Source organism: Lasiodiplodia theobromae (assembly GCF_012971845.1).
Source record: "Lasiodiplodia theobromae strain AM2As chromosome Unknown scaffold_32, whole genome shotgun sequence".
Classification (NCBI taxonomy): domain Eukaryota; kingdom Fungi; phylum Ascomycota; class Dothideomycetes; order Botryosphaeriales; family Botryosphaeriaceae; genus Lasiodiplodia; species Lasiodiplodia theobromae.
In genome coordinates this window covers 273,305-298,293 of record NW_023336511.1, presented here as the reverse complement: position 1 = coordinate 298,293, position 24,989 = coordinate 273,305, and the positions used below count along the sequence as shown (strand labels likewise).

Below are 24,989 nucleotides of genomic sequence, written 5' to 3'. Positions count from 1 at the left end.
CGCACTTCCGACTGCGAACCACATATTCCACTTTTGCACGACGGGCTTGTATGTATAAGTTCAACACAATCCTCTCGTGTCATTTAGGGCAACGACAAAGTATTTGACCACAATCTCTCGAGTTCACTTTCGGAACACGACTGAAGGCAGCCGTCGATCCCCCTTATCCAACATAACTTGCGGGAATACCACTTGCTCGCATCAGCAATCAGTATCGAGCCAGCACTCTGAACCAACGAAGCATAATAAAAAGAAAGACGATTCCAAAAAATGGCCTCTCCCTCGGAAAGAGGCACCTTCCCGGTAGACAGCCCCTCTTCGCGCCGTTTCAACCCGACCACGGCGGCGCCGGCCGGGGACTCCGGCAGCAGCAGCAGCACCGTCTCCACCCTCGAGCGCTCCTTCGGCGGCCTCGACATCAACCCTTCGCCGCCACCGCCGCCGCCGCTGCCGGAGTCGTTGTTGCCGGTGCCGGTGCCGGTGCCGCTGCCGCCTCTCTCACCCCGACCGACGTACGGAATCGTCTCGCGCACGTTCATGGAAAGGAGGTGGCAACGTTGGAAGTATGAGCGGGAGCGGGAGATGGAGCGGCAAATGGGGCGGCATACCACCAGCCTCGCCGCCGCCACCGCCACCGCCATCCGCGGAGAACATTGGCAGCGGCAGCCGTGGCCGAAACGTCACGGAGCCGGGAGTAGTACTAGTGAGAGAAGCCGGGAGCAGCAGCGGCGGTCGTTGGCCGCGGAGTCTCGCGTCAGGACGGCCGGCATCGCGAGGAGGAGGCAGACGCCGCAGCGAGAGCCGGCGGCGGCGGCGGCGGCTGCGCGCGGGACGCGGGTTTGGTGGAAGGATGATGGCGTGATGGCGGAGCAGGCGAGGCCGTTTTTGATGCCGTTGGTGCCGGGGGATGGGCGTGGGAGAAATGTCTTGTTTAAGGACCACTTTCAACGGTATCCTGAGGTTGAGTGGTTCCGTGAACAGGGTGTTGGGGTTATGGAAGAAGAAAATGATGATGGTGATGATGACATGGATGAGGATGAGGATGAGGAGGAGAATGTTGGCGGTGACCAGAGAACGAGGGAAGACTCGGTCATGGGGGATGATTGATTGATATTTCCGGGGGCTGTCTTACATGGGTTTTTGGTTTACCACTGTTTTGTGTTAATCTTCTTATTGTCTTCAGAGTAGAAATACTCCTCCACGCGCAGCTATACGATGGAATCGCTCCTCTCCACTACTTTTCAAGGTCGCTGAAGAGCATCACCGCCGTACAAGGATACGCTTGCACCACAAGTTCATGCCAGTAATATTGCTACTTGCCGTCAAGATATTTTGGTCAACTACGCTGGATGCGCTTTCGAAACACCGAAAACATTGAGGACCGTCGTGCCCAAGGCGCCAGGTCGTATAGCCATTCATGGGTGTATTAAACGATCATACTATGCCGCTTGGAGGCTTGTTGAGAACATGACGTAATCCGCCATGCTGGAACACCTTCTGGGATTTTTAAGAAGACGGTTGCGTTACCGAGACTTTCGTAAAGTGGTGGGGCTGAATCTGAATTCGATGTCGGTTGGCTGAACTGTCGGCTTGTGGCTAGGGGCTGATGTGGAATTAAATAGTAGTGGAGTGAAAGAGTGTGGATGGATGATGTGCAGATAGACTGCATGATGCTGTGGCTGAATTCAGCCCTGTGCAGCTGAGGATCGGTCCCGAATCGCAGCAAAATCCGGGCCAGGGTTCCAGAAACGAACGACATGGGTGGCTCGATTGAGCTGTTTTGCGAAGCGAAGGTGGAGAAAGGGCATCAGTGGACGGAAAAACGAAGGGTTCGGGTCATGGCTGAAACAAACGAAGCAGATCGTCAACACCACCAACTTGCTCTGGCAGCACACCTCGCTTACAGTCATCTCCCAGCGACAACATCTGGCCCAAGAGCTTGGCCATGGAAGCACAGTTCACAGGGATTGCGGACCGCCAGATGCAGAAGCTCAGTTTCTCCGGGCTTTGATGAATTCTGGAGTGCGGGTGATGATCGACTGCTCGCCTGCGAACTCTCCGCAGGTAGATTACCCCGGCCGCCTGAAACCCCACCCATGTTTCTCCTGTCAAACTCGCTCATAAACATGTTTGAGCGGCCCGTCACTTAATATCACTACGTTCCTTCTGCCGGCAACCACTTTTCAGTCTCTCGCTCTTTCTCAACACCACCATGGTGTCCAGTCTTTCCCTCGCCCTCGCGGCATTTTCCTCTCTTTCCTACGCTTTGCAGCCCTACAATGGCCCGGCGCCAGAGCTGCCTGACCGCAAGCCCTTCGGCTTTGGAGCAGCCGCTACTGGTGGCGGCACGCCCACGCCGAACAACACGTACCTGGTCGACAACATGCCTGATCTGCGCACCGTCCTGAAAATGGAAACGCCGCGCACCGTCTATGTCAAGGGCGAAATCAATGGCAACGAGATCAATGAGACGACGACGGGCGACTGCCAGTTCTATATTGATGACAGCAACAACCCCAAGTTCAACTTCACGCTCTACATCATGGGCATGAACGACACCTACACCGACCAGATCAAAGCCGCCGCCGACGCGGGCCAACAATTCGACGGCCAGAATGCCACCGAGCTGCTTGACCTCATCACGCGTCAGAATGTTAGTAATCGGGTGAGGATGGGAGAAGCGTGACTTGTTTTTGCTAACATTACTCTTTTCTGTCAGGGCTGGCGCAGCCAAGTGCAAAACGTGCAAAAGTCGTATGAATCCATCGACGCGGCAGGCAACCTGACGCTCATCGGCTGGGATTCCTCAGCGTACCTGCACGGCGTCAACCTGAACTTCAACACGCGGTCCAACATCATCATGCGCAACATCCGCATCTCATCGCCGCGCGACTGCTTCCCGTCGCCCGAGACGTACCCGAGCAGCTGGAACGCGCGGTACGACGCCGTGTCGATGGTGTCGTCGCACACGGTGTGGTTCGACGGCAACGTCTTTGAGGACGGGCCCACGGCCGTGGCGCCCGACGACTTCCTGTGGGGGTGGAAGGTGGACCGCTACGACGGCCTGTTCGACGCCGAGGACGGCACCGACAACGTGACCTTCTCGCACAACGTCGTCGCCAACCACCACAAGTCGCTGCTGTGGGGCGGCGGCGAGAAGGAAGGGCCCCGAGACTTGGGCAAGATGCACTTCACCGTCTTCGGCAACCACTTCAGCAACAGCATGAGCCGCAACCCGCTGATGCGCTTCGGCACCTTCTACATTGTCGGCAACCTGTTCGAGAACTACGCCGAGCAGGAGCCGCTGTTCGACGACGACAGCGTTTCTGCGTCGTCGAACACCACCGCTGCCGGTGCTGCTGCTGCGGCCAACGAGACGTACAAGCCCAACTTCCAGTACAACCTTGGCGTGTACAACGCCTCGACCGTCCTCGCCGCCGCCAATGCCTTCGTCCAGTCCGGCACGTACGGCGCGCAGGACTCGTCGCGCATCTTCTCCTTCTCCGACCTGTCCACTCCTAACCTACCTGCGACGCTCTGCTCGCCTGCCGACATCAGCAGCGGTAACTCTTCTTCCTCTCTTGATGGCCTGAAGATCAAGAGCACCTTCAACGGCGCCCCGATCGACCTGCAGCGCAACGCTGAAAACACGTGGGCGTACGTGCGGGGAAAGGACGATGACGGTGAGTTCGTCGAGGGCGGCTTCGTGACGGGCTGCGAGGGCTTCGAGGCCCAGGAGGTGCCGGTTGCGTTTGGGGCAGACGGTGCGGAGGTTGAGGCGTACGTGAGGAAGAATGCGGGGCAGGTGGGAAGGGCGACGCCGTAAGGGCAGGGGGTGGACGGTAAAATGATTCGTAACGCTACCTAAATAATGGAAAAAGTGATTGGAATGACGACTAGTGTGGTGCAGGTGAAGCTTGGCTGAGAAAAGAAAAAACCGTGTTGCTGGAAGAAAGGGAGGGGGGCCAGCAACGTGGTCAAGGTGGCGACCCTTCTGCTGGGCCTTTGCTAGCTCGTTTCCTGGCACACGCCTACCGTTTTGTGTCACACACTCTCTGTTCATCCTTTTTGGAAGCGGATCCTTGGGACCGGGTCGGTTGCACTAAAACTTTCCTTTCTCCCGGGAAAGCTACCTGATTGCTTTTCAGCCGTCTTTCAGCCAACGGAGGAATCTCCGTGGAACGCCTCCTCTTGTGGCTGCTTAATAGATTTTCCGCCGTGTACTTTCCAATGCGGAAGAACGTCGAACCCGGAAACAGAAGTTGCCGGTTTCAATTACTCGTTTTGAATCGTCGATTGTCGGTATGAGGCTTCGCCCGGATTCCGATAGTGCGGGAGAAAGTAGAGGCGCAGAAGGTCCAGACACCTAGGTACATACACCCCAATATAGAAGAAGATCTTGGTTGCGGAAGCGTGACATGTGCAATCGTACTCAGGAAGACACTACTAACTTGGCGGTCGTTTCATGTTGAATTATGGAAGAACGCAACTCAATGGATTCCAATACCCACGATGTAGCTCGTTATTCAAGGGCGGGTTGCAAGTTGCGTGCCTGTTGAGGAGCTAGCTTCTCCGCATCACAACTTCCAGTTGACTTTAGTGTCACGGGAGATTCATTGAATAGTAGTGGATCTCTACTATCCCTTGATAATGATGTGACTTGAACGTGACTTAACAGTGAAATTTAATTGTACTACAACAGGTAGCCTATCCCCGCCTGCATCTTAACAGACTTGATGACCTCGAAGTTCTTTTTCTTTTTCTTTTTAAACCCAAAATAACGCCCGAATGGTTGACTGATCGGTTTATAGTTTGCTCTTTTTTTCTTTGCTGGGTCAGACTGGTAATTCTATGAAATGTAGAAAGTTTGTTGAAAAGTCAGTCCAAACAAAAGGGATGGCGGGGGAGCTGCAGATGTCATGCATAGTCACTGGAGCAATTGGAACCATTGTTTGTGGTATGCAAGATTGATTCAGGTAACGCTTAATGCTATAATAGTATACAGGTGAAGAAGAAAGTATGCTAGAGAAAACAGAATGCTCTAGAAAATCTAGCCAGGTCTTAACTCCGATGCAGAATGCAACGCTCATCCCAAAAAGATCGTCAGTCCTTAGGACTAGTGGGGGTATACAAGATTAGCGGCAGCGCCATTCGCGCTCCGAGAGAGTGTCGTAGAGTTCGTCATAATACAAAGAGAATAGGAAAAGAATCGACAGGGCGCTTAGTTATAGCTGAGGCCGGCCTGCTTGGCGAAGCCGACGCGGGGCGGGTTGGTGCTCTGGTCGTAGATGACATACTGGCTCTTGATGAAGATGGTGCCAAGGATGGCGACGCCGATGTTGTCGTTGGCCTGGAGGCCGCCGTAGCAGTTGCCGTTGTAGTCGATGGGGCCGTAGGTCATCAGGTTGCCGGGGATGGTCTGGGCGGCGCCGTTGACAATCAGGTTGAAGTTGGGCATCGACGAGGCGCAAGGGTAGACCCAGGCACCGTAGGCAGAAGAGTAGCCGGCACCAGCGACCTTGGCGTAGTAGGCGTTGACAATGTTGGAGGGCATGACCATGAGGGTAGTGCCGGTGTCGACGACGGCGCTAACAGCCTGCGAGACGGCGGCGCCGCTGCCAACGCTGTAGCCCTGCGAAGTGAACTGCCACCAGCCGTTGGCGGTGCTGACGTTGGCATAGGTGATGGCGCCCGTGTACTTGGTCGTATCCACATAGCCAAAATCGTAGGAGCCCGGAGCGTTGTGCTTGAGGAGGGAGGTGAAAAGGGGCTTGGGGAGCTGGCTGGCGATGCTGTTGAAGAGGGTGCGCTGCTGCTTGGGCTTGACGGTGTTGAGCGAGTCGAAGGCGAGGCCGAGCATGCCGTCGTAGGAAGCAGCGACGAAGGCGTCGGAGGCGTACTGGGCGGCCTCGACGGCCTGGCCGGTGAAGTTCATGTTGCCGAGGGTGACGGTGTCGTTGTAGACGTTGCCGGCGGCGGTGCTGCCGTCGAGGTAGGTGACGTTCCAGGAGTAGCCCTGCATGAGCTTGCTCGGAGAGGGAGAGTAGATGTTGTGCTTCTGCGTTTGGGCGCTGGGCTGCTGGTTGGAGAAGACCCAGAGGTCCGAAGAGCCGGTGTCGAGGTCAACGTAGACGGTGTTGCCGCCGACCTTGATGGCGATCATGTAGGCAGTGTCGAACTGGTTGACTGGGGTAGCGGTGGCAGATCCTCCAGTGGGCTTGGGCTTGGTGGCAATGGCGACGGTGGTGCTCGAGACTTTAGAGGACGTGGTTGCGATGGAGCTCGAGGTGGGCTTCACCGAGGAGCTCAAGGTCGACGTCTTCACGGATGAGGTGGCGGCGGCGGCTCTCTTGTTCAGCTCATTGGGAGGCTGCGACTGAGTTGCAACATCGAAAGCGTCGTAGACATCATCGGGCATGTCGACGTCGAACTTCTTGTACAAGTTGCCAAGGGCGATGGGACCGTTCTTGAGGCGCTTGCCATACTCCTCCTGCTGGAGAGTGAATCCCTGCACCGCGCCGACAGCGTTGTTGAGAGTGTCGACGGTCGAGTCGGTAGTGCCGCTGACAGTAGTGTCGAGAATGCTGCCAACAGTGCCGCCGGTATTGCCGCTGCCAGCAGCAGAGTCGACAGTGCCGCCGATAGCAGCACCGAGACCGCCGAGCTGGCGGGCCTCAATGGGCTTTGCCTGAGATTGAGGCAGGGAAACAGCAGCCAGGGCTGCGATGAGAGCGGTGGTTGAATGCATGGTGATTGCTGAATGTGGAGTGGAGTGGAGTAGAGTGTTGTAGAGGAGTGGAGAGGATGGTGAGTTGGATGCTGATTTTCTGGAGGATTGACCGGCCGTCTTATACAATTTGCAACTGCGTGTTGGAGCATACAAACTTCGCAAAATCCAGACTCACAGTAGTGGAATTCTGCGTCAGTCAGGGTTCGCCACGCCCAGAAGCGGTTTGGGATTGGCACACCGTTTCCTCCACGTTGAACCGCTCTCTGCCATGCAATAGTGCCATGGTGGTGGGAAAGCTGGAAATGGGGAAGGAAGGGAGTATGCATGGCCGGATGCAGACATGGATTTCCGTTTGCGGTAAGCTGGGCTGTGGAGCGCTAAGACGTGCTCTGGCCAATGCCTCGCGGGCCGCGCGGGCATCAGTGGAAAAGATAGGTGACAGCGGAAGCGTTTCCTATCAGGGTAATAGCCATGGGGAAGGCGGAGAGATCGCAGTATTCTGATACGCCACACATGGATGATGTCACGGGACAAGGCTGGGAGGCTAAGTCGGACCCTAAATTAAAGGCAATTCTGAAGGCACCTCTAGACGAGAGGCTACGTCTTACGGCCACTCTGGCCGACACAGCCCGGCTCTTGTGCTGGAACATGACCTCCTTGATTCCTGAGTGTGCAGTCTTCTAGAAGCACCGGAGAAGAAGCTCGCGTGGTGGCCATGTGCTCAGCCCTCAGGCACATCGGTATCTGCGCTTCCCGGTACATCGGAGCAGCTCCTATTGGCCCAGCTCGCACGGTCAATTCCCGGGTGGTGAGGATTCTCGGTCCCGGTCCCCGGGGAGTCGAGGCCCCCGATGATGTATAACGACTGTGTCTCGGCCACTAGGAATACTAATAAGCGAGGCGCAGTCGAGCAAACTACTGAAAGCTGAATGTGCATTCTGGAGAGTGGCTTTCGTCATACCGAGCTCCGGAGTTATTACCTAGGCTTGGAAGTCCCGAGCACAGCAGCCGAGAGTGCGGGAGAAAGTGGCCCCGAGGCTGGCTTTGCGGAGAAGATGGCTGAGAGGCCATGATGAGGAAGAGAACAAAGTATGCGAAGTGTGAAATGACTCGGACTAGCGCGGCATCCTGATCGAATCCTCCGCCTTGGCAGCCCCCGCTTGTTGTTGTTGTCGATCTCTCCTTTACCACAACACCGTGAAGACATCATTCCGCCCTCGCCAGAATCCTTCTCATGGAGGCTATAAAGGGAGCGTCTGCTCCCGTCATCCTCGCGGTGCTGCTCGTCGTTACTGTGGCCTTGCAGCGGCTCCTTCGCGTCGACCATGATCCCCGCGAACCACCTCTGGTCCCCACCAAGATCCCACTACTCGGTCATGTGATCGGCTTGTACAGATTTGGGAAGCAATACTACCAAAAATTAGAGTGAGTGCGCCTCGACCCAGCCGGAGAAGGAGACAGCGCCGCTGATGACATCAGAGACAAATATGGCCACGACATCTACACGCTCGCCCTCCCTGGCATGAAGCAGTATGTTATCACCAGCCCGGCCCTCGCCGCTGCCGTCAACCGCCAGGCCAAGCTCATCTCCTTCCGGCCCTTCATCATCAACTTCGGGCGCACGCTGATGCTCTTCGACGACGAAACGCACGCCATCAACGAGAAGAACCTCTTCGACGAAGACGGCCAGGGTGTCATCTCGGCCAACCATGACGTCTTCTACAACAACCTGCCAAGCGGGCCGGTCCTGGACGACATCTGCAGAGTGCTGCTGGATGAGGCTGCCGCCATCTTCAATAAACTCTCTCCCGGCGGCGGCACCACCTCCGGCAGCGGAGAGATCCGCATGGGCTTAGCCGACTTCTGCAAGGACGTCATTGGCTTCCCGACGCTGAACGCCTTCTGGGGGCCCGACAACATCCTCGCGCGGGACCCTACGCTCCTTGCGGCCTTCTGGGACATGGACGCCGGCCAAATTCCGCTCGGTATCGGAATTCTGCCCTCGCTGCTGGCCCGCAAGGCCAACATTGGACGCACCCGCCTGCAGCAGGCCATGACCGAGTACTACGAAAGCGGCGCGTGGCTCAAGGCCTCGGAGCTCGTGCGGCAGCGCGCGCAGGCCCACTTCGACCACGGCTACACGAAGCCCATGTTCGCCCGCTCCGACACGGGCCTGCTCGTCGGCGCCCTGCCCAACTCGACCTTCACCCTCTTCTGGCTGCTCGTCCGCCTCTTCGCCGACCGCGACCTGCTGCTCGCCATCCGCGCCGAGCTCACCACCTCAGGCGCCCTGGTCCGCGGCGACGACAACAAGGCCGTCATCGACGTCGCGGCCCTACGCGCCCGCTGCCCACTCTTCGCCTCGGCTTTCCGCGAGACGGTCCGCCTGGCCATGCCGACGTCGTCGGTGCGCGCCGTGCGCGAGGACGTGCTGCTCGCGGACCGCTACCTGCTGCGCAAGGACTCGCTCGTCATGATCGAGGCCGGCGTCATGCACACCAAGCCCGCCCTCTGGGGCCGCGACGCCGCCGATTTCAACCCGCGCCGCTTCCTCGAGAGCCAGGCCGGCGAGTTCACCGATTCCAAGGGCCGCAAAGTCCACCCGGCCGCCTTCCGCGGCTTCGGCGGCGGCGAGGTCTTCTGTCCCGGCCGCAACCTCGCCCTCATCGAAGTCACCGGCATCGCCGTGCCGATGCTGTGCGGCTGGGAGAGCGTCGACGACATACGCGTGCCGCAGCCGCAGGATGATATTATGCCGGTTGGTGTGTGGAAGCCGAGGGAGGATGTGCCGGTGAGGTTGAGGCGGAGAGAGGGGTGGGAAGGGGTGAAGTGGGAGTATAAGCTCTGATCTCCTCGTGGCTACTGGGCTTGAAAATCCGTGCAGGAGAGTTCACTTGCAGTGAAGTCTTCGCAAGGTAGCACAAACGTTGTGTTAGGCGGTGAGCTTAGTGAGGAATGAGGAAGACCACAAAGACTGCAAAGAATTTCTGAGATATGGTGTTATCTTCTCAAGAGGTAGTGTTGCGTTTAAGCGGCAATGAGACAATGGACGAATAGTCTAAGTAGAGCGCCAATGGCAAGTCATTCAATCACTCCTGTGTTAAATTGTTCGAATCTTTTAAAACACCAGAAATGAGGACTTTTCATGCAACGCTTATATAGCTAGCGTTACAGAGGTTAAATCGCACGAAAATTGAAGAAAGCTTGGTACAAGGCGGAAATAAGCACCGGTAGAGGAAAGGGTATCGATAAAGGAGCAAGATCTGCATTACGTCAGCCTCAGCTTTAACAATCAGATGTGCTCGGCGTACTAGTTCAAAATCTTTTTGGATGAAAACTGCCAGTTTAAAAGCGCCGCTCACGTGGTGGTCAAATTGTCCAGCCAATCTGCGAAGCAGGCCATCGTATCCAAGGCATATAGTCGTCAGGCAAGTGGTGACAAATTCCTGTCATGATATGCTCCGGCCACTTTTGGAAGAACCACTGGGCCTTTGCAACATGTAGCCCTACGACAAAATAGGAGAGGACAACAAGAGCAAGTGGCTGATGTTGTTGGAGACAAAGGATGAAGTTCTCCTCCAAGCAATAGATCCACGAGAACAGGAAGGTAGGGAAGTTTTGTGTTTTGCCCTCTTCGCCATCATCAATCATGGCTTTCAGCGTATGCACAAGGCGATCCCAAGCTTGCAGATAAGTTGCCGTATTTGGCTCGCTGATGGCCAAGTTGACGAGGTACCGACGAAAGTCGCGCGTATGCTCGTTTATCTCCGGGACAGGGCCTTGGCTAAACGCAGTACGGAGAGTGTTACCGGCGGTCCGGAACAAAGTTGACAGGCGACCTTTCCACAGCACGTCTTTCTGTAACTCAAGGATAGAGCGCGTCCCTCGGTTCAATACCAGCCATTCGGATGCGCCGTGGTCACTGATCATGAGATAGTCCCCTGGGGCTGGCCCTTTTGCGAAAGACAGCGAACAGATCAAGACTGAAGCCACGTATAGGGAGTCTGAGTTTTCTGCGTTGAGGTGCGGAAGGGTGCTTGTCACCGTTTGGATTGCGGCGTGCTGATATTGCTCGGCCAAATTTCTGAGGAAGTCTAAGCGTTCAGGTTCGTAGCGGGCAAGGTCGTATGCTGAAAAGGCAAGCAGGAGTTGCAATATGTAGTGATTGGAGAAGCCAAGCTGGGGAATTGTCTTTTGCCAGAGCCAAACATAATTGCCTCCGAGCGTCTCAAAAGTGTTGGTAAGGTAGTGTTGCAGAAGTTCGAGCTCGATCAGGTCGAGGCCGGGAACCGAGGCGCCTATACCCACCTGGGAGGGCGGCGAATCGACCAACAATGAGGCTGGAGAATGCGCGGCAGGGCTGAGAACATAGCCCGGACTTGCGGCGCTAGAAATATCTGATGGAGAAGCAGGCGCGAAGTCGCAGCGGATTGAATGCCGGACACAGTTGGTACATGAGGGTCGTTTCTCATCGCACTGGATGCGTCAGCAAGCGCTCGTGCAAGTAGGAAAGACGATCAGACCTTGATCCGCCGCCTCTTGCAATTAGCGCATCCCAGACGAGATTTGCGGTGCGTCCTCCGGGATGTGACGGGCGCTCGGGCACTCCGACGTGGGGTACTCATCGTCTCAGTCGCGCATGCCCCTCAGCAAAAGGGTCTGCGAATGGGCGGTGATGAAAGGGAGATGATAGGGCAGACAGCGGCTCGTTGAGGCGGAGCACCTTTTCCTGGGCGCGCTAAGCCCAGCTCAGGAGGTTCCGACTTTTGTGGACGCTTTCCGAGCCTGGTCTTGATACCAGCAGAGAAGACAACGGCCAGGGGCGCGGGACACACGGCCGAGGTGTGAGCGTCGATCGTGGAGGTACAGATGCTGCACGTTACGCGCGAACGTCAGTGGCGAATACGAAGAGGAATGAACGAAGCTGACGACTGCTGTTTCTTCTGCAAAACCACCACAATGACAGCCTAAAATTGCGATCCTCTTGACTGATGTGGCTGCTACTGGATAAATAGCTTACGACGGCGGAGAAGGCACGGCCTTGGCAGGGAGGGGCCGCGAGCCAGTCCCGTGTAAGGCTGAAAACGAACACGAACAATACGAGACGAAGGGTCGGTGCACAACATGCGCTAAGGAATGAGGGGCACAGCCTCGCCAGACGCAGCACTTTTTTGCAGTAGGCGTGTATTGCACTATGATAAGCCTTTCAAGTTCATCTTGGTCACCTATCTTTTCAGGGCTAAGCTTTGGTGAAGTGTTGTTTTTGAGACTATGGGCGTTTGCTGCTGTATATATTCAACATGCGACAGCAACCCCCAGTGTATTGCATTTCGCTAGATCGGTTGCATATAAGTGGGAGGCCGATTATTTCGAAGTTTCTGATTTACCCAATGCGGAATTACCCCAGGACGATGATGGTGTTGAGGTTGGAGTAGATAAGACGATGAGCTCACGTGCGCCGTATTCGTGTCGTACTCGTACGTGAGTACTCGCGTTGCCGTATGCGTTCACAGAAGATGCACCAGCCTTTCTATAAACAAAGATGCAGTCCCTACAAGTAGCCTCAGCCTGCCTTGCCGTTCATCTTCCAAACCAGACGCCGCGGCACCTTCTACTCTCTATCTTCCATTTTCCATCACCAACACCAGACTCATTGCAACATGGCCACCGACGACCTCCACGGCTACAAGCTGTATAACTACTCGCCGAACTTGGCTGCAGCTATCATATTCGTCATTGCTTTCGCTCTCACCGCCTCCTTCCACACCTTTCAATTGATCAAACACAAGACATGGTATATGCTTGCCTTTCTGATAGGCGGTTTCTGTATGTTACCCCTGCTCCAAGAAGAAAGGCGCCTGAGGCTGACGATGATCCAAACAGTCGAAGTCGTTGGATACATTGGTCGCGCTGCCTCGGCCACCGAGGATAACGGCAAGTGGACGGTCGGTCCATACGTTATTCAGAGCGTCTTCCTCCTCGTCGCGCCCGCCCTTTTCGCAGCTTCCATCTACATGATCCTCGGACGAATCATCCTCCTCACCGACGGCGAAAGCCATGCAATCATCAAAAGGCGCTGGCTCACAAAGTTTTTCGTCTTCGGCGATGTGTTTTCCTTTCTCATGCAGTCGACTGGTGAGTATCGCAGCCAATGGTTATCACAATACAGCCCGCTAACTGTACATTAGGTGGCGGTCTTATGGCTAAAGGCACCTCGGATCCGGACTCGATCAAGATGGCTCAAAACATCATCATTGGCGGTCTTATCCTGCAGCTTGTTTTCTTCGGCTTCTTCATCATTGTTGCGGGCATCTTCCACATGCGCATGAACTCGGTCCCCACGGTCAAATCGGAGCAGCCTGAGGTCCGCTGGCGCCACTATCTCACTACACTCTACGCCGTCAGCGTCCTCATCATGATCCGATGCGTCTTCCGTGCCGTCGAGTATATCCAGGGCCACGACGGATACTTGTTGACGAACGAAGTCTTCATCTACATCTTCGATGCTCTTCTCATGTTCCTGGTCATGGCTTACATGAACTGGCAACACCCTGCCGAGATTGGACACCTGCTCCGCGGTGAGCGGCCGTCCTCCAGTGGTTTCACCTTGGAAAGCGTTGCCGCAGGCAAAGAGGGCCACCTCCATGGCCCTCGGGAGATGGTGTAATAGAGCATTATTGGGCAGGCTTTGTGATTGGTCGACGCTGATAACGACTTCAGTTTTGGTTAGCGATTTTGGGTGATTTTACGTATTTCCTTGCCTTTTTCGTATTTAGCGGGGTCACTGCAGTCAAATAGACGCAGAAGCATCGGAGGGGTTCATGAGTAGATGGTTTGAGATTCTCGTATTAGACAGATCGTGGATCGTGGTAGAGCCCCTTGTAATGGTCAGAAAAAAGTAGCCTCTCATGCCAAGAACCAGGATCTCAGCCTTCTTTCACGCGTGCCTGGTGTTTCAAGTCAGCCAAGCCACTTGCGGGCTTTTGGGGCGGAGAAGCAACCATGAGCTCCCCTTGTGAGTGCATTGAGCATGCGCTGTGCATGCTCTTGCCTGACGGCGTGGTCGGGATTTGTTTGGAAGGCGGTTGAGCAGAAGGGAAGTAAAGTCGTGGCCGCGGGGCGGCGCTCCCGCGGCGGCGGTTTTCCGGCAAATGTGGGCCCAGGCTTGCCCGTTTCGCGCTATCCGTCGCGGGTTGGCGGGCTGCGCCTCCTCGTTCTGTGGCTACAAGACCCAGCAGCCCCTCTGTTTCTGCCTGCCTTGACGACGCCCTATTGCAACACCACCAGCTTGACTCGCTCCAATCAGTGAGCGCTGCTTACGCCGCCAGCCTCCCGCCGCTGGCCATGTCATCATGTCCGAGCAGCAGCCGGCGCAGAATAATAAAGGGCCCACAGCGTCGCGGCGATCCCACCGGAAATCCCGTCTCGGTTGTCAGAACTGCAAGCGCCGCAGGATTAAGGTGAGTGCTTTTAACATGTCTACCCCCATTGGACGAACATGTCTCTGTGAGTCTGCCTTCGTCATCCTCAGCATTGAATCCATCGTTCTGATACCTGGCCCATAGTGCGATGAGAAGAGGCCCGAATGCACCAACTGTGTCCGGCATTCGATCCAATGTGACTTTACGCCTGCCGTGAACTCCTCCAATTCCGTGGCTTCCAGCCCGGCCGACCATCTCAGCCCGCAAGATGCTCTTAGGACGGGGGCTAGAACTCCATCTGGCCCGGGTGGCGTCCCCAGTCCTTTCTCTAGCTATGAAAGTGGCTCTACTCCTGCACCTGTAGCTAGACCTACTGGCCTCTCAAATGTTGCCGATCTTGAGCTTTTACACAACTATTCCACCTCAACTGCCTATACAATATCAAACGTCACTGATATGCAGAGCTTCTACCGAGTCAATGTTCCCCAGCTCGGCTTCTCCTACCCCTTTGTCCTCCATGCTATCATGGCGTTTTCGGCCCGGCATCTTGCCCATTTTCGAGTATCCAAGCGCGCCTCCTACATCGCCAAAGCGGAACATCACTGGGATATTGGCTTGCGAACTGCCAGCGCCCTCATTCCCACCGTCAATGACGACAACGCCCCTGCCCTTTACATCTTCGCCGTCATATCCTGCTTCTACACGCTCGCCAAGGGGCCCAAACCACGCGACTTCCTCATCTTCAGCGACAACGGCCTGGCCGAATGGCTGATGCTCTTCCGCGGCGTGCGCGCCATCATGGAGACAACCAACGACAGCATCCGTCACGGGCCGCTCTCGCCGCTCTTCGCCGCCGCCATCGTGCGCGTCCAAAGGTTCTATGACCACGCTCCGGGGTCGGACGCCGAGCACGCGCGCATCGCGGAGCTGCGCCGGCTCGTCAATGACGTCGCCGGCGACAGTCCGAACCTGCACACGTACCTTGCTGCCATCGACGACGTCTCGCGCTGCTTCGCGTGCGTCTTTGACGAGGCCGTCAATGGGCCGTCTTCATCAACCTTCTCGCAGACCGTCTTCATCTGGCTCTATCGCGTCTCTGACGACTTTGTTCTCTGCCTCCAGCAGCGGCAGCCCGTCGCCCTCACCATCTTCGCCTACTTCGTCGTCCTGCTGAACGAACTCGGTACCAACTGGTGGATGCAAGGTTGGATCTACCATCTTCTGGCTGGTATTCATGATGCCTTGGACGAAGGAAGCAGGCCGTGGATCAGATGGCCGATGGAGAAGCTGGGCTGGATACCGGATTCGTGACGACAGGGCGGAACAGGCAGAGCAGAAGCCGAGGGCTTTCCAATGCAGACTTTTTGGAGTGTAACTATACATTCAGTTTTATCGACATAGCGATTCGGGTTTGTCCAGGCGAGCGGAGTCAACGGTTTTACAGGAGAATTGCATTTGCATCAGTGTAAAAGTTCAAGCCAGGTTGTTCAAGCCTCAAATTTTCATAGCTCAATGGGTTGCAAAAGGAATTTGCGGTCTTAAACCTGTTGCGTCAGAGAAACCTACCTGCATGCGTAGTCGAAGGCTTCATGTGGATGCTCATGCATGATGCAAAAGCTTCATCTTCATCCGGATAACCACGTCAAATGCCCAAACAGAAGGATATTGCAGCCGAAGACTGGCGCGAAGAATAGCATACATGGGGCATTCTGCCTCGGAAATTCACGTCACGATGAACAACATGTTGGTAGTAGAAGCCATCATCCAGACGTGAATTGTCACCACATTCATGAGAAATTATTCGACTTATATGGGCAGTTGAAGCGATCGTCCGGACGTGAATGTATAATTGTTAATTCGACATTTACATCCGGACAATAGCTTCAACTACCCATGACATGAGCAAAAAACAACTTCACGCTAGCTTTCGACTACGACACCCCTCTGCAAAGCTGGGGTGTCTTTGGTGGGGCATGAGAGAAGAAGTCTTGATTTCGATATTCCAGAGTCTACAGGTGGAACAAGACCCACCACTACATATCCAAGAGGCATCCAAGCAAAATTGGCTGCAACTCTTTCTAGACTCTCCAAAATTTGTTCCAGAAACCATCCCGTAACCGAACCCAATCCCACCCATACGATCACATGGAAGACGAGGCCTTAGCGACGAAGGACCTGGTCGTAGAAGAACCCAGAAAGAGAGATCCAATCAGTTCGGAATGGCATTAGCCGCCCTCAAAGTCTCCCTCTCCCTCCTCTCTTCCTCCTCATCCCTTACGTTTGCGCGGCCTCTGACGCGGGCGACACGCTTCTCAACGTCGATGGCCGACTCGCCCGGCTCGCGCAGCAGATAGTCATACGGGTAATTCCAAACAGCGCCGTGTTCGAACAGGAAGGTGACCATGGCTTGATCGCCCGCCCGAAGAGCGGCCTGGATGGCCGGGGGCGCGAGCATCACGTGGCGGCGCGGCAACGGCGCCCGCGGGTCGGTGACCATCCAGCTCCTCGCAGAAGGGAACGGCGGGAGCGGCGGGTCCCAGCGGCCGTGGATGCTGACGTCGCGGTCCATGAGGCGGAGGACCAGGTCTCTGCGGCCGCGGCCGACGGCTTCGAGGAGCGCGGCGTAGGCGTAAGCGTAGTCGTTGATGGTCCGGTAGAGCCTGGGGCCGTTCGGAGAATCGGGGGTGCGCGGCTCGCTCGTGTCGAAGTGCGAGAGGCAGACCTGCCAGGTCGGCGGGTGTGCCCATGCGTCCGGGTGTGTGAGGATGTTGAAACCGGCGCCGTTGTTGGTTGGATCGGCATACTTCGCTGCGCCGTGGCGCAAGAGTGTGTCGACAACGTCCGGAGACCTTTGGCGCAGGGCTACCTCGAGGGGGCTCAGGCCGCCCGCGGAGGCCACCATATTGGGATCTGCGCCGTGCGCGAGTAGGAGGTCAATTCGGGCGCGCTTGTGGTTGTTTACAGCGTCTTGTAGCGGCGTTGTAAGCTTCTTAGTGCTAGATACCTCGAGGAGGTCAAGTAGCGCGCGTGTGTTCGGATCGACGCCGCGTGTGATCAGGAGCTTAGTCAGTTGGCGCGCATTGTCTCCATTCTCAAGGTGGAGAACATTCTCAAGCTCTGTTTTGATCAAGCCTCTCACTGCAGGCTCGGTCAGTAGGCGGAAGAGAGGAAGGAATTGTGTCTCTCTGGCGTAAATCAAGCTGGTTCTGAGGTCGTTCAAGTGAATTTGGCCACCGCTGATCATAGAGTCGAGGAGCACAAGGACTGACTGCTTGTGGCGGTTATCCGCGAGGATGCATGCCACCCGTAGGGGGGTGTGGAAGCCGTAGTCAATGTTATAGAAGTTTACGCCGTCAATTCGCAGCCGTTTGAGGAAATCCTGTTGGCCTAACATCGCAGCTGCCCATATCGGGGAGCCGAAGTAAGGGTGGATACCCCAGAACGGGGTAACTTCTTGGACTTGGAAGTAGTTGTACATGCCATAATGTCCCATCAACGCGGATACGCAGATGCATCCCTGGTTGATTATGGACCGTGTGATCTCCGTCGGTGGAAGGGGATCGATTAGGACGCGCGTGAACTCTTGAGGCATTATGTGAAAGCACGGCAGTCCCGTGACCATTTCCGTAACAAGGTCGACCGTGTCGGGCGTGCGGTCTTGAAGATAGGACAAGATAGACTCAACAACAGTTCGAACCATCTCGAAGAAAGGACTAGGTGAACTACCGCGGTGACGGTGACTGAATGCCTTGGCGTATATCAGCCGGCGACCCCAAGCCTGTCCAGTGAGTTTAAGTAAGTGCTCTTCTTTTTCCAATGCCTTGGACCAGAAGATCTCTGAATCTATCTCCTGTTTGAAAAAGCCTGGGAAATTTAGCTCTCTTATTATTTGTCTCAGTAGCGACCGCCCATGATGAGTAGAAGATTGAGCCAACTCACGGGAGACGTGACGGGCTTTAAGAGCACCCTTGATGTCTTGGACGACAAAGTGGAGAATATGCTGAAAAACTTCAGGCGGGAGATCGAGCAGCTCGCGCGGATGAGTTGCCAGAAGGCCGCGCGGACGGCGCGATCTCCTTGAGTTGTCAGCATCGGCTTGCGTCTTGACGCGTTTACCAGGCGGTTTGTCTGGTGTTTGGGACAGGGCCCGCTTCTCGCGCATGGAAGGCATGGCACAAAGAGGCGGACAAGATTGCGGAGGATGTAAGATACAAAGTGCGGGAGTGTGCAAGTGGTTCGAGTCAGAGAATGAATATAGGTAGGTCGGGCCAGAGAGTGAATGTAGTTCGGGTTAGAGAGTGAATGGCCAGATATTTTGACCGTTGTGTTTACGGCGTGTCGACGGAGCTTGCTCTTTCCTAACACTGACGCGTCGGGGCGCGCGCATGCTTCTTCTGCGCACCATCATCTTCTCCTCTTCGTCGCTCCGAACCACAACTGTCCGCGCCATAGTCTGCGCTCGCCGCCGACGCCAGTTTCACTGCCACCCGCGCTTCGTGCAACAACCACCGTCCCGCGACCATGAAGGAAGAGACCAAGCCCAAGCTGGTCTTTTGGCTCTGCGCCATCCAGTTTATCGCCTCGGTGCTGATCCTCGGACTGAACATCCCCCCCAGGATGTTCGTGCGCCTCCACGGCGGTCCCGATAAGCTCGTCGAAGGCCGCCTGACCCAGCTGCGCCAAATCAACGGCTCCGGCTTCGACCTCGACCTGTGGTCGGTTGAGCTGGCTTGCTGGTCTGGCGTTTGCGGTATCTTGGTCTTCCTAGCATTGCTGATCGCCATCTGCTGCCTTGGCTGGACCCGGCTCGTCCGCAAGATCCGCAACCCGACCTCACTGGTGAGTTTGCCGCCAAAGAGCTTCGTGGATTGAATTGACGAACAGCAGACGGCGAAGGAATACCACTCGATGCGCTACATGCCGGCAAAGATGGTTTTTCTGCACCCTCGCGTCATCATCAGCGCCTGCCTCTTGCTCAACTTGGTAAGGCCTGACGTCATTTTCCATTTCTGGACGCCGCTGATGCCCGCTATTCGTAGTTCTTCGCTGCTACAGCATGCGTCGCTGTCTTCGTCAACAATGCTGCCTCTGATCACTTGGATACCAGTGACACTAGCGGCCCCAGGTGGCTGGGTACGTTCGACATCGAGGTCTACCTCTGTGAGCTCGTGCCGTGGTGGATCCGCGACGGACCTGAAATGGCCCTCATGCTGACCCGCGAGCGTTGCATGCTGGCAATCGGCGCTCGCTGGCTCACGCTTTTCTCCTCGGTCCTCAGCGTTGTTCAGTTCTTTGTTGGCGTTTGGGTTGTCGACACCATCTCTCGGCCCCTAAGCCCGGCATCAGAGAAGCGACGCGTCCGTCAGTGGCTGGACCGCCGTGCCAAAAACCGTGCTTCACGCGCGAGATCCACGGCCGTTGAGGACGTTCCCGAAGTTGTTGGCAAGTTGTGAGATGGTCCGTCTTCTCCGCAATCTCCGCCTGTGATGCGGGGGATCGGCACGGCATCAATTCTCCCGCCTGGCCCTCGGTACAACGTCTCCCGTGGCTTTCCCTTTCGCGACTAGTGCCCCTGACTAGTACTGCAAGGTGTTATTGGGGGAAAGGCTTGATATATTGGCCATGGGAAGAACTTGAAAGACCACCGTAAGGTCGTTGCTCTTTGGTCTTTTCTCACTGCCCACACTCAATCCACTTTGTCTTGATTTTCAATACCTTATGGTCTCAGACACTTGGCCGAGGTTCTTCGGTTTTTGAGCATGTCGCTTAGAATAGTAGAAGCAACATGGGCATTTCTTTCTCTATTGACGTCATGCACCGTGCTCGCACAGTCGTGCTGGAGAGACACGGTCTGTGACGGCCCTACTGAGGCCGCCTTTCCAGGCCCATGGGACTCCAGCATTTACGCTCCATCCGCGCGCACCGTCAGCCCCAAGTCTATCCTTTCTGTCGCCAATGCCTCCATCATTTCGCCATACCCAGGCGCAAACACACTCCAAGGGAACGGTTCGGCTCTCGTGTTTGACTTCGGTCTAGAAGTGGGCGGCATCGTACACCTCTCCTACTCCGCAACCGGTACCGGTGTCCTCGGCCTGGCCTTTAGTGAAGCAAAGAACTGGATCGGCCTCACGTCAGACTCGTCCAACGGCCTGTTCGAAGCCGGCGATGGCGCCATCTACGACACGCCGTTCAATACCGCCGCCGCGAGCAACCGTAGCTATGTTATGCCTGACGAGAAACTGCGCGGAGGCTTCCGGTACCTAACGCTCTTTCTGCTCACCAACTCAACGGCCGCAACGTCGATAGACATCGGGGATGTGCAATTAGAGCTCGCCTTCCAGCCAACGTGGGCGAACCTACGCGCCTACCAGGGCTATTTCCACAGCAGCGACGAGCTACTTAACCGCGTGTGGTACGCGGGGGCGTACACGCTGCAGACTAACGCGGTTCCCGTGAATACTGGCCGCGCGTGGCCCGCTATGAGCGCCGGTTGGGCCAACAACGGTTCCCTTGCCAACGGCAGCACCGTCATCGTGGATGGTGCGAAGAGGGACAGGGCGGTTTGGCCAGGTGACATGGGCGTCGCTGTACCAGCAGCTTATGTGAGTACGGGTGAGCTGGAGAGTGTGAGAAATGCGCTGCAGGTGATGTACGATTATCAGGTACGTCTTTTCAATGAACCCAGTAAGGACTAAGTGTTGACTGGAAGTTGTAGGAGGCCGATGGTGCCATCCCTGAAGCAGGCCCGCCGCTGCTACAAAAGGGGAGCGACACGTACCACATGTGGACAATGATCGGCACGTACAATTACGTACTGTACACTGGCGACTTGGGTTTTCTGGGGCTAGTGTGGGATCGGTATATCAAAGCCATGGACTACGTCTACGCCAAAGTCGACGGCTCCGGGCTTCTCAACGTCACTGGCACCCGTGACTGGGCACGATGGCAGCAGGGCTGGAATAACACCCAGGCAAATATTATGTCAGTATCCCTCATCCACGCCTCTCTCCCTTCCCAAATATCACTTTCAGCTAACACCCGTCCGCTTCTGCACAGCCTCTATCACACCCTTACCACTGCAGCCACGCTCGCCGACTGGCACACCAACACCACCAACAGCACGCTCAGCAGCACCTTTCTCTCGCGCGCCTCCTCGCTCCGCGCCGCCATCAACACCCACACCTGGGACGCCTCCGCCTCCCTCTACCGCGACAACGCCACGCTCACCACGCTCCACCCCCAAGACGCGAACGCCCTCTCCCTCTACTTCTCCGTCGCCCCACCCAACCAGACCTCCGCCATCTCCGCCGCGCTGACGCAGCACTGGACAGCCATCGGCGCCGAGCCACCAGAACTACCAGGCAACATCTCACCCTTCATCTCGTCGCTCGAGCTGCACGGCCACATCGCGGCGGGGGCCGCCACGCGCGCGCTCGACCTGGTGCGCAGGTCGTGGGGCTGGTACGCCGACCACGCCAACGGCACGGGCGGCTCGACCGTCATCGAGGGCTACCGCACCGACGGCACCTTCGGGTACCGCGCCGAGCGCGGCTACGGCCACGACCCCAGCTACGTCAGCCACGCGCACGGCTGGAGCGCCGGCCCTACCAGCGTGCTGACCGAGGGCATCGTCGGGCTCGCCGTGCGCGACCTCGCCGGCCGGAAGTGGGCGCTGCGGCCGCTGTGGGGGGATCTGGAGTTTGCGAGGGCTGGGTTCACGACGCCGTGGGGGAAGTTTGAGGCCGGGTGGGAGAGGGGTGAGAATGGGACGACTGTGGTGTGGTGGAGCGCGCCGGAAGGTACGGTGGGAGAGGTGGTGGTGGGGAGCTTGGGGTCCGTGGGCGAGGTGACGCTGGAGGACGATGGGGAGGCGGTTGAGGGGGTCGAAGTTGGTGATGATGGGATTGTGAGGGTGGAGGTGGTGGCGACGGGTGGCGAGTATAAGATGGTCATAAGCTAAATTTCTAGAAACAGGGACATCATGTTTGTTGTTTGTAAGGCTAGAAGTAGCAAGGATAGTACATTTATTGAACATTGTGAGCCAGTGAATCCAATGAAAGAAATCCAGGCAAACTTTCGAACTTCTGATTAGGAAATTGCAAATGTTCTAATCCCAAAGAGACGCTATATCCATGAGGAAGAAGTCCTCCACCTCCATACCGTGCAACCAAGCCTCCCTCAGACATGAAGATTGCGTCAGGAATGCCTCTGCCATGTCTCCGAGCTGATCCATATCGCACGCTGCAATGATCTTTTTCCAGCTCGGTATCTTTCGGAGGTCCTCGAGGTACTCCGTCCAAAGTTCTTCTAAGGATGTCCCATCTACACAATGTACCTCACTCAGCTGGAATCCAGCTTTTCGCACAGCCGCTATCCACACAAGCAAAGTCCTCATGTCGTCCAACGCATAGTCCGATAGAGTAAACCCATCCTTATTCATACAATCGGGAGACACGCCCATTTGCAACAGCTCTACTAAGTAAGGAAGAAAAATTTCAGCTCTACAATCCAGATCCTCTTGTATGCAAGAAAACGTTTTGGCCATTACGTCCCCAAGACATTCTAGAGACGGTAAGTGAATATCTAATAACTCGTAAAATCGTGAAATTGGTACAAGAATATTGCCTAATACCACAGCGAAAGCAAGTAGTAGACCAACAGGAACGGATTCAATGGGTTTCTTCAATACTCCTAGGAAATTTTCAAGATGGACCTGCAAGCTATATTTAAAGCAAGAGAACAGCTCCGCGTCTGAGGGTTCACATTCCCAGAAATTAAGCTGCACTTGCTCTAAAATGGAAAAAATTGGGCATAATGCAATCCACGTGCACAATTTGTCATCGCTGGAAGGGCCGAGTATATGCGCAGAGATCAATGAAATCATCTGATAGAGCTTGAGAGCGTCATCTTTAGAGTGCAGCACGCCGGGAGCCGCGAAAGTCTTAGTTGCTGATTCAATTTCTTGTAGTCCGGCGCCTTGTTCGATGAGGAGCTTGAAAGACTGGCAACTGTGATATTCGATGGCCCCAATTGCAAGGGAATACCCGTCTGGCGTGCGATCGAAGGGTGAGGCTACACCGACCTCGAAAAGCCTAATCAATTCGCTGACATCATCACGGGCAACTGCGGCGAAGGCTGGCGAGTCCCGCGGCACGATGTTCCATATGCGGATGATGGGCGGAATATGCTGACGGGTGAAGGGGTGGTGATGAGTGAAGTTTGCTGACACACCCGGCAGCCCAAAATGATCCGAGGGGCAGAAGGTGATGGCCATGGACTCTAATTCTGTATTTTCTGGGTCCTTGTCTATGACTTTGGAGCGGATCACTGATAAGTTGAGAGTTCCAAGCGGTGTTTCCAGGGATTCGCTTCGGTAGATTATCGACCGGCGGCTTGCTGGAGTTGAGGATCTTTGGCCAACGAAGCTGCAACTGGAAGCCGAATGCATGACAATCTGTTGCCGCCATGGATTTCGCGCAATAGCTGAAGGTGGACGTTGCGTCGCTCTTGAACGTGCGGTACTTGCGGAGATTTCAAAACTTGCTGCGCGAACCATCTCAAACTGCTGCTGAATCCAACCAGCTTCAGACTGCGATACGTTGAGTTTTGTCTTGGACTGAAGCGCCGGAAGAGTTCTGACAAGCTCCGAGTATAGTAGCTCGAGTGGTAGGGTCATCGCCTCGAGGTTACTACCTTCAAATGTGAATGCGCCGTCTCCCGTGCGGGTCAGATTCAAGGTCGCAAAGTTGTCCACCATGTTTGCATTGACCTCTTCAAGCTTGTTCATGATCTTTTTGGTTGCTGAGCGTTGCTTGCGAGTTTGTTGCCTCCTCGATTGCCTCATACTCTGAGACATGATGTGGATATCTTTTCGGACTGAATTGACTCCGCCACGAACGTCGTTCTGCAACGCTGAGTGTTGAGCTTTTGAGCCACCTGTAACTGAGTCGAGCTTCTGTAAGACTTGCATCCTCGCAGAGTTTGTTGCTTCTTGCGTATCAAGCACAATACCCCTCAAGCCGCTAACTTGTGCATTGTTGTCCTGGAGAAAAGTGCCAACAGTCGTGGACAGACCATCAACCTTATTCTCGATAGATGATGCCGTGTTGCGGATATGCGAAAGCGCTGCCGTCGAGTCGGAGGATCCTTGGGTAATGTCGACGCGGGCGCTTGCGATCTCCGCGTGGATCGAAACATCCATTTTCCTTTGAGTTGTAAGTATGGGCCCATTGCACGTTCGCACCAGAATACTCACCTCCCGGCCAATATCAGAGTTGAATCCAACTCTCTCTTCCATCGCTCCAGTCGACGCCGCGCCAAGGTGATGTCCTGTTCATCCCACACCCACTTCGCGTTCTTCCTGAGTTTCTTCAACCACCCATCACTGGAGGATAGTGTTGACTCCGTAACTGACTTGCTTATAATGACCAACTCCTCCTGAAAGTGGAGAAGCAGCGTCTCAATTCGGGATGCCAAGTCTCTTCTTTGCTGCTGCAAGGCCGATTGAGCGAGGTCGGTCAAAAAAGCCTTGACTCGAGAAGCGTGGCCTTCGACATCTTTAACCTCACCAAGGAGCTGTTTGATCTCTTCCGGCGCATTGCGAACTTTCGAGAGCGTCTCGTACACCTCGCGACCGTACTTGAAGACAATATCAGCCAATCCAACTACCGAAAAGACGTTGGCGGCGGTGGAAAACGCTTCGGAAGGAGCCATGAGACATGTTATAGAATATTGTAACAGAGAAGTCAGGCGGGCAGTGTTTGAAAGGGAGTGTCTTGAGGCGTGAAGACACGAAAGTTGGAAAAATGTCGAGGCTGAGGTCTCAGGCTGTCATTGCA

At 55.6% G+C, this 24,989-nt stretch overlaps 9 protein-coding genes across 9 annotated transcripts; 6 read left to right on the top strand and 3 right to left on the bottom strand.

The window, feature by feature from the left end:
* Nucleotides 1-270: 270 nt before the first annotated feature.
* LTHEOB_9564 (uncharacterized protein) lies at nt 271-1,107 on the top strand (the record flags this gene model as incomplete). The annotated part of the gene is made up of 1 exon (XM_035519165.1): nt 271-1,107. One exon carries the CDS (start codon nt 271-273, stop codon nt 1,105-1,107), a length of 837 nt encoding a protein of 278 aa, XP_035368791.1.
* Nucleotides 1,108-2,212: 1,105 nt separating this feature from the next.
* LTHEOB_9563 (Pectate lyase) lies at nt 2,213-3,826 on the top strand (the record flags this gene model as incomplete). The annotated part of the gene is made up of 2 exons (XM_035519164.1): nt 2,213-2,653; nt 2,720-3,826. The coding sequence occupies 2 exons, from the start codon at nt 2,213-2,215 to the stop codon at nt 3,824-3,826; spliced, it is 1,548 nt and encodes a 515-aa protein (XP_035368790.1).
* A 1,395-nt stretch (nt 3,827-5,221) lies between these two features.
* LTHEOB_9562 (Peptidase A1) lies at nt 5,222-6,748 on the bottom strand (the record flags this gene model as incomplete). Its single annotated transcript, XM_035519163.1, has 1 exon — nt 5,222-6,748. One exon carries the CDS (start codon nt 6,746-6,748, stop codon nt 5,222-5,224), a length of 1,527 nt encoding a protein of 508 aa, XP_035368789.1.
* A 1,216-nt stretch (nt 6,749-7,964) lies between these two features.
* Nucleotides 7,965-9,578, top strand: LTHEOB_9561 (Cytochrome p450; the record flags this gene model as incomplete). The annotated part of the gene is made up of 2 exons (XM_035519162.1): nt 7,965-8,155; nt 8,210-9,578. 2 exons carry the CDS (start codon nt 7,965-7,967, stop codon nt 9,576-9,578), a joined length of 1,560 nt encoding a protein of 519 aa, XP_035368788.1.
* Nucleotides 9,579-12,390: 2,812 nt separating this feature from the next.
* On the top strand, nt 12,391-13,397 carry LTHEOB_9560 (Rta1 domain protein; the record flags this gene model as incomplete). The annotated part of the gene is made up of 3 exons (XM_035519161.1): nt 12,391-12,556; nt 12,614-12,865; nt 12,919-13,397. The coding sequence occupies 3 exons, from the start codon at nt 12,391-12,393 to the stop codon at nt 13,395-13,397; spliced, it is 897 nt and encodes a 298-aa protein (XP_035368787.1).
* Nucleotides 13,398-14,607: 1,210 nt separating this feature from the next.
* On the top strand, nt 14,608-15,462 carry LTHEOB_9559 (C6 zinc finger domain-containing protein; the record flags this gene model as incomplete). The annotated part of the gene is made up of 1 exon (XM_035519159.1): nt 14,608-15,462. One exon carries the CDS (start codon nt 14,608-14,610, stop codon nt 15,460-15,462), a length of 855 nt encoding a protein of 284 aa, XP_035368786.1.
* An 898-nt stretch (nt 15,463-16,360) lies between these two features.
* On the bottom strand, nt 16,361-17,743 carry LTHEOB_9558 (Ankyrin repeat and SOCS box protein 7; the record flags this gene model as incomplete). The annotated part of the gene is made up of 1 exon (XM_035519158.1): nt 16,361-17,743. One exon carries the CDS (start codon nt 17,741-17,743, stop codon nt 16,361-16,363), a length of 1,383 nt encoding a protein of 460 aa, XP_035368785.1.
* A 929-nt stretch (nt 17,744-18,672) lies between these two features.
* Nucleotides 18,673-22,111, top strand: LTHEOB_9557 (Alpha-L-rhamnosidase; the record flags this gene model as incomplete). The annotated part of the gene is made up of 6 exons (XM_035519157.1): nt 18,673-18,990; nt 19,039-19,134; nt 19,191-19,512; nt 20,035-20,813; nt 20,867-21,132; nt 21,208-22,111. The coding sequence occupies 6 exons, from the start codon at nt 18,673-18,675 to the stop codon at nt 22,109-22,111; spliced, it is 2,685 nt and encodes an 894-aa protein (XP_035368784.1).
* A 1,418-nt stretch (nt 22,112-23,529) lies between these two features.
* LTHEOB_9556 (uncharacterized protein) lies at nt 23,530-24,864 on the bottom strand (the record flags this gene model as incomplete). Its single annotated transcript, XM_035519156.1, has 3 exons — nt 23,530-23,576; nt 23,674-24,356; nt 24,407-24,864. The coding sequence occupies 3 exons, from the start codon at nt 24,862-24,864 to the stop codon at nt 23,530-23,532; spliced, it is 1,188 nt and encodes a 395-aa protein (XP_035368783.1).
* Between the last annotated feature and the right edge of the window lie 125 nt (nt 24,865-24,989).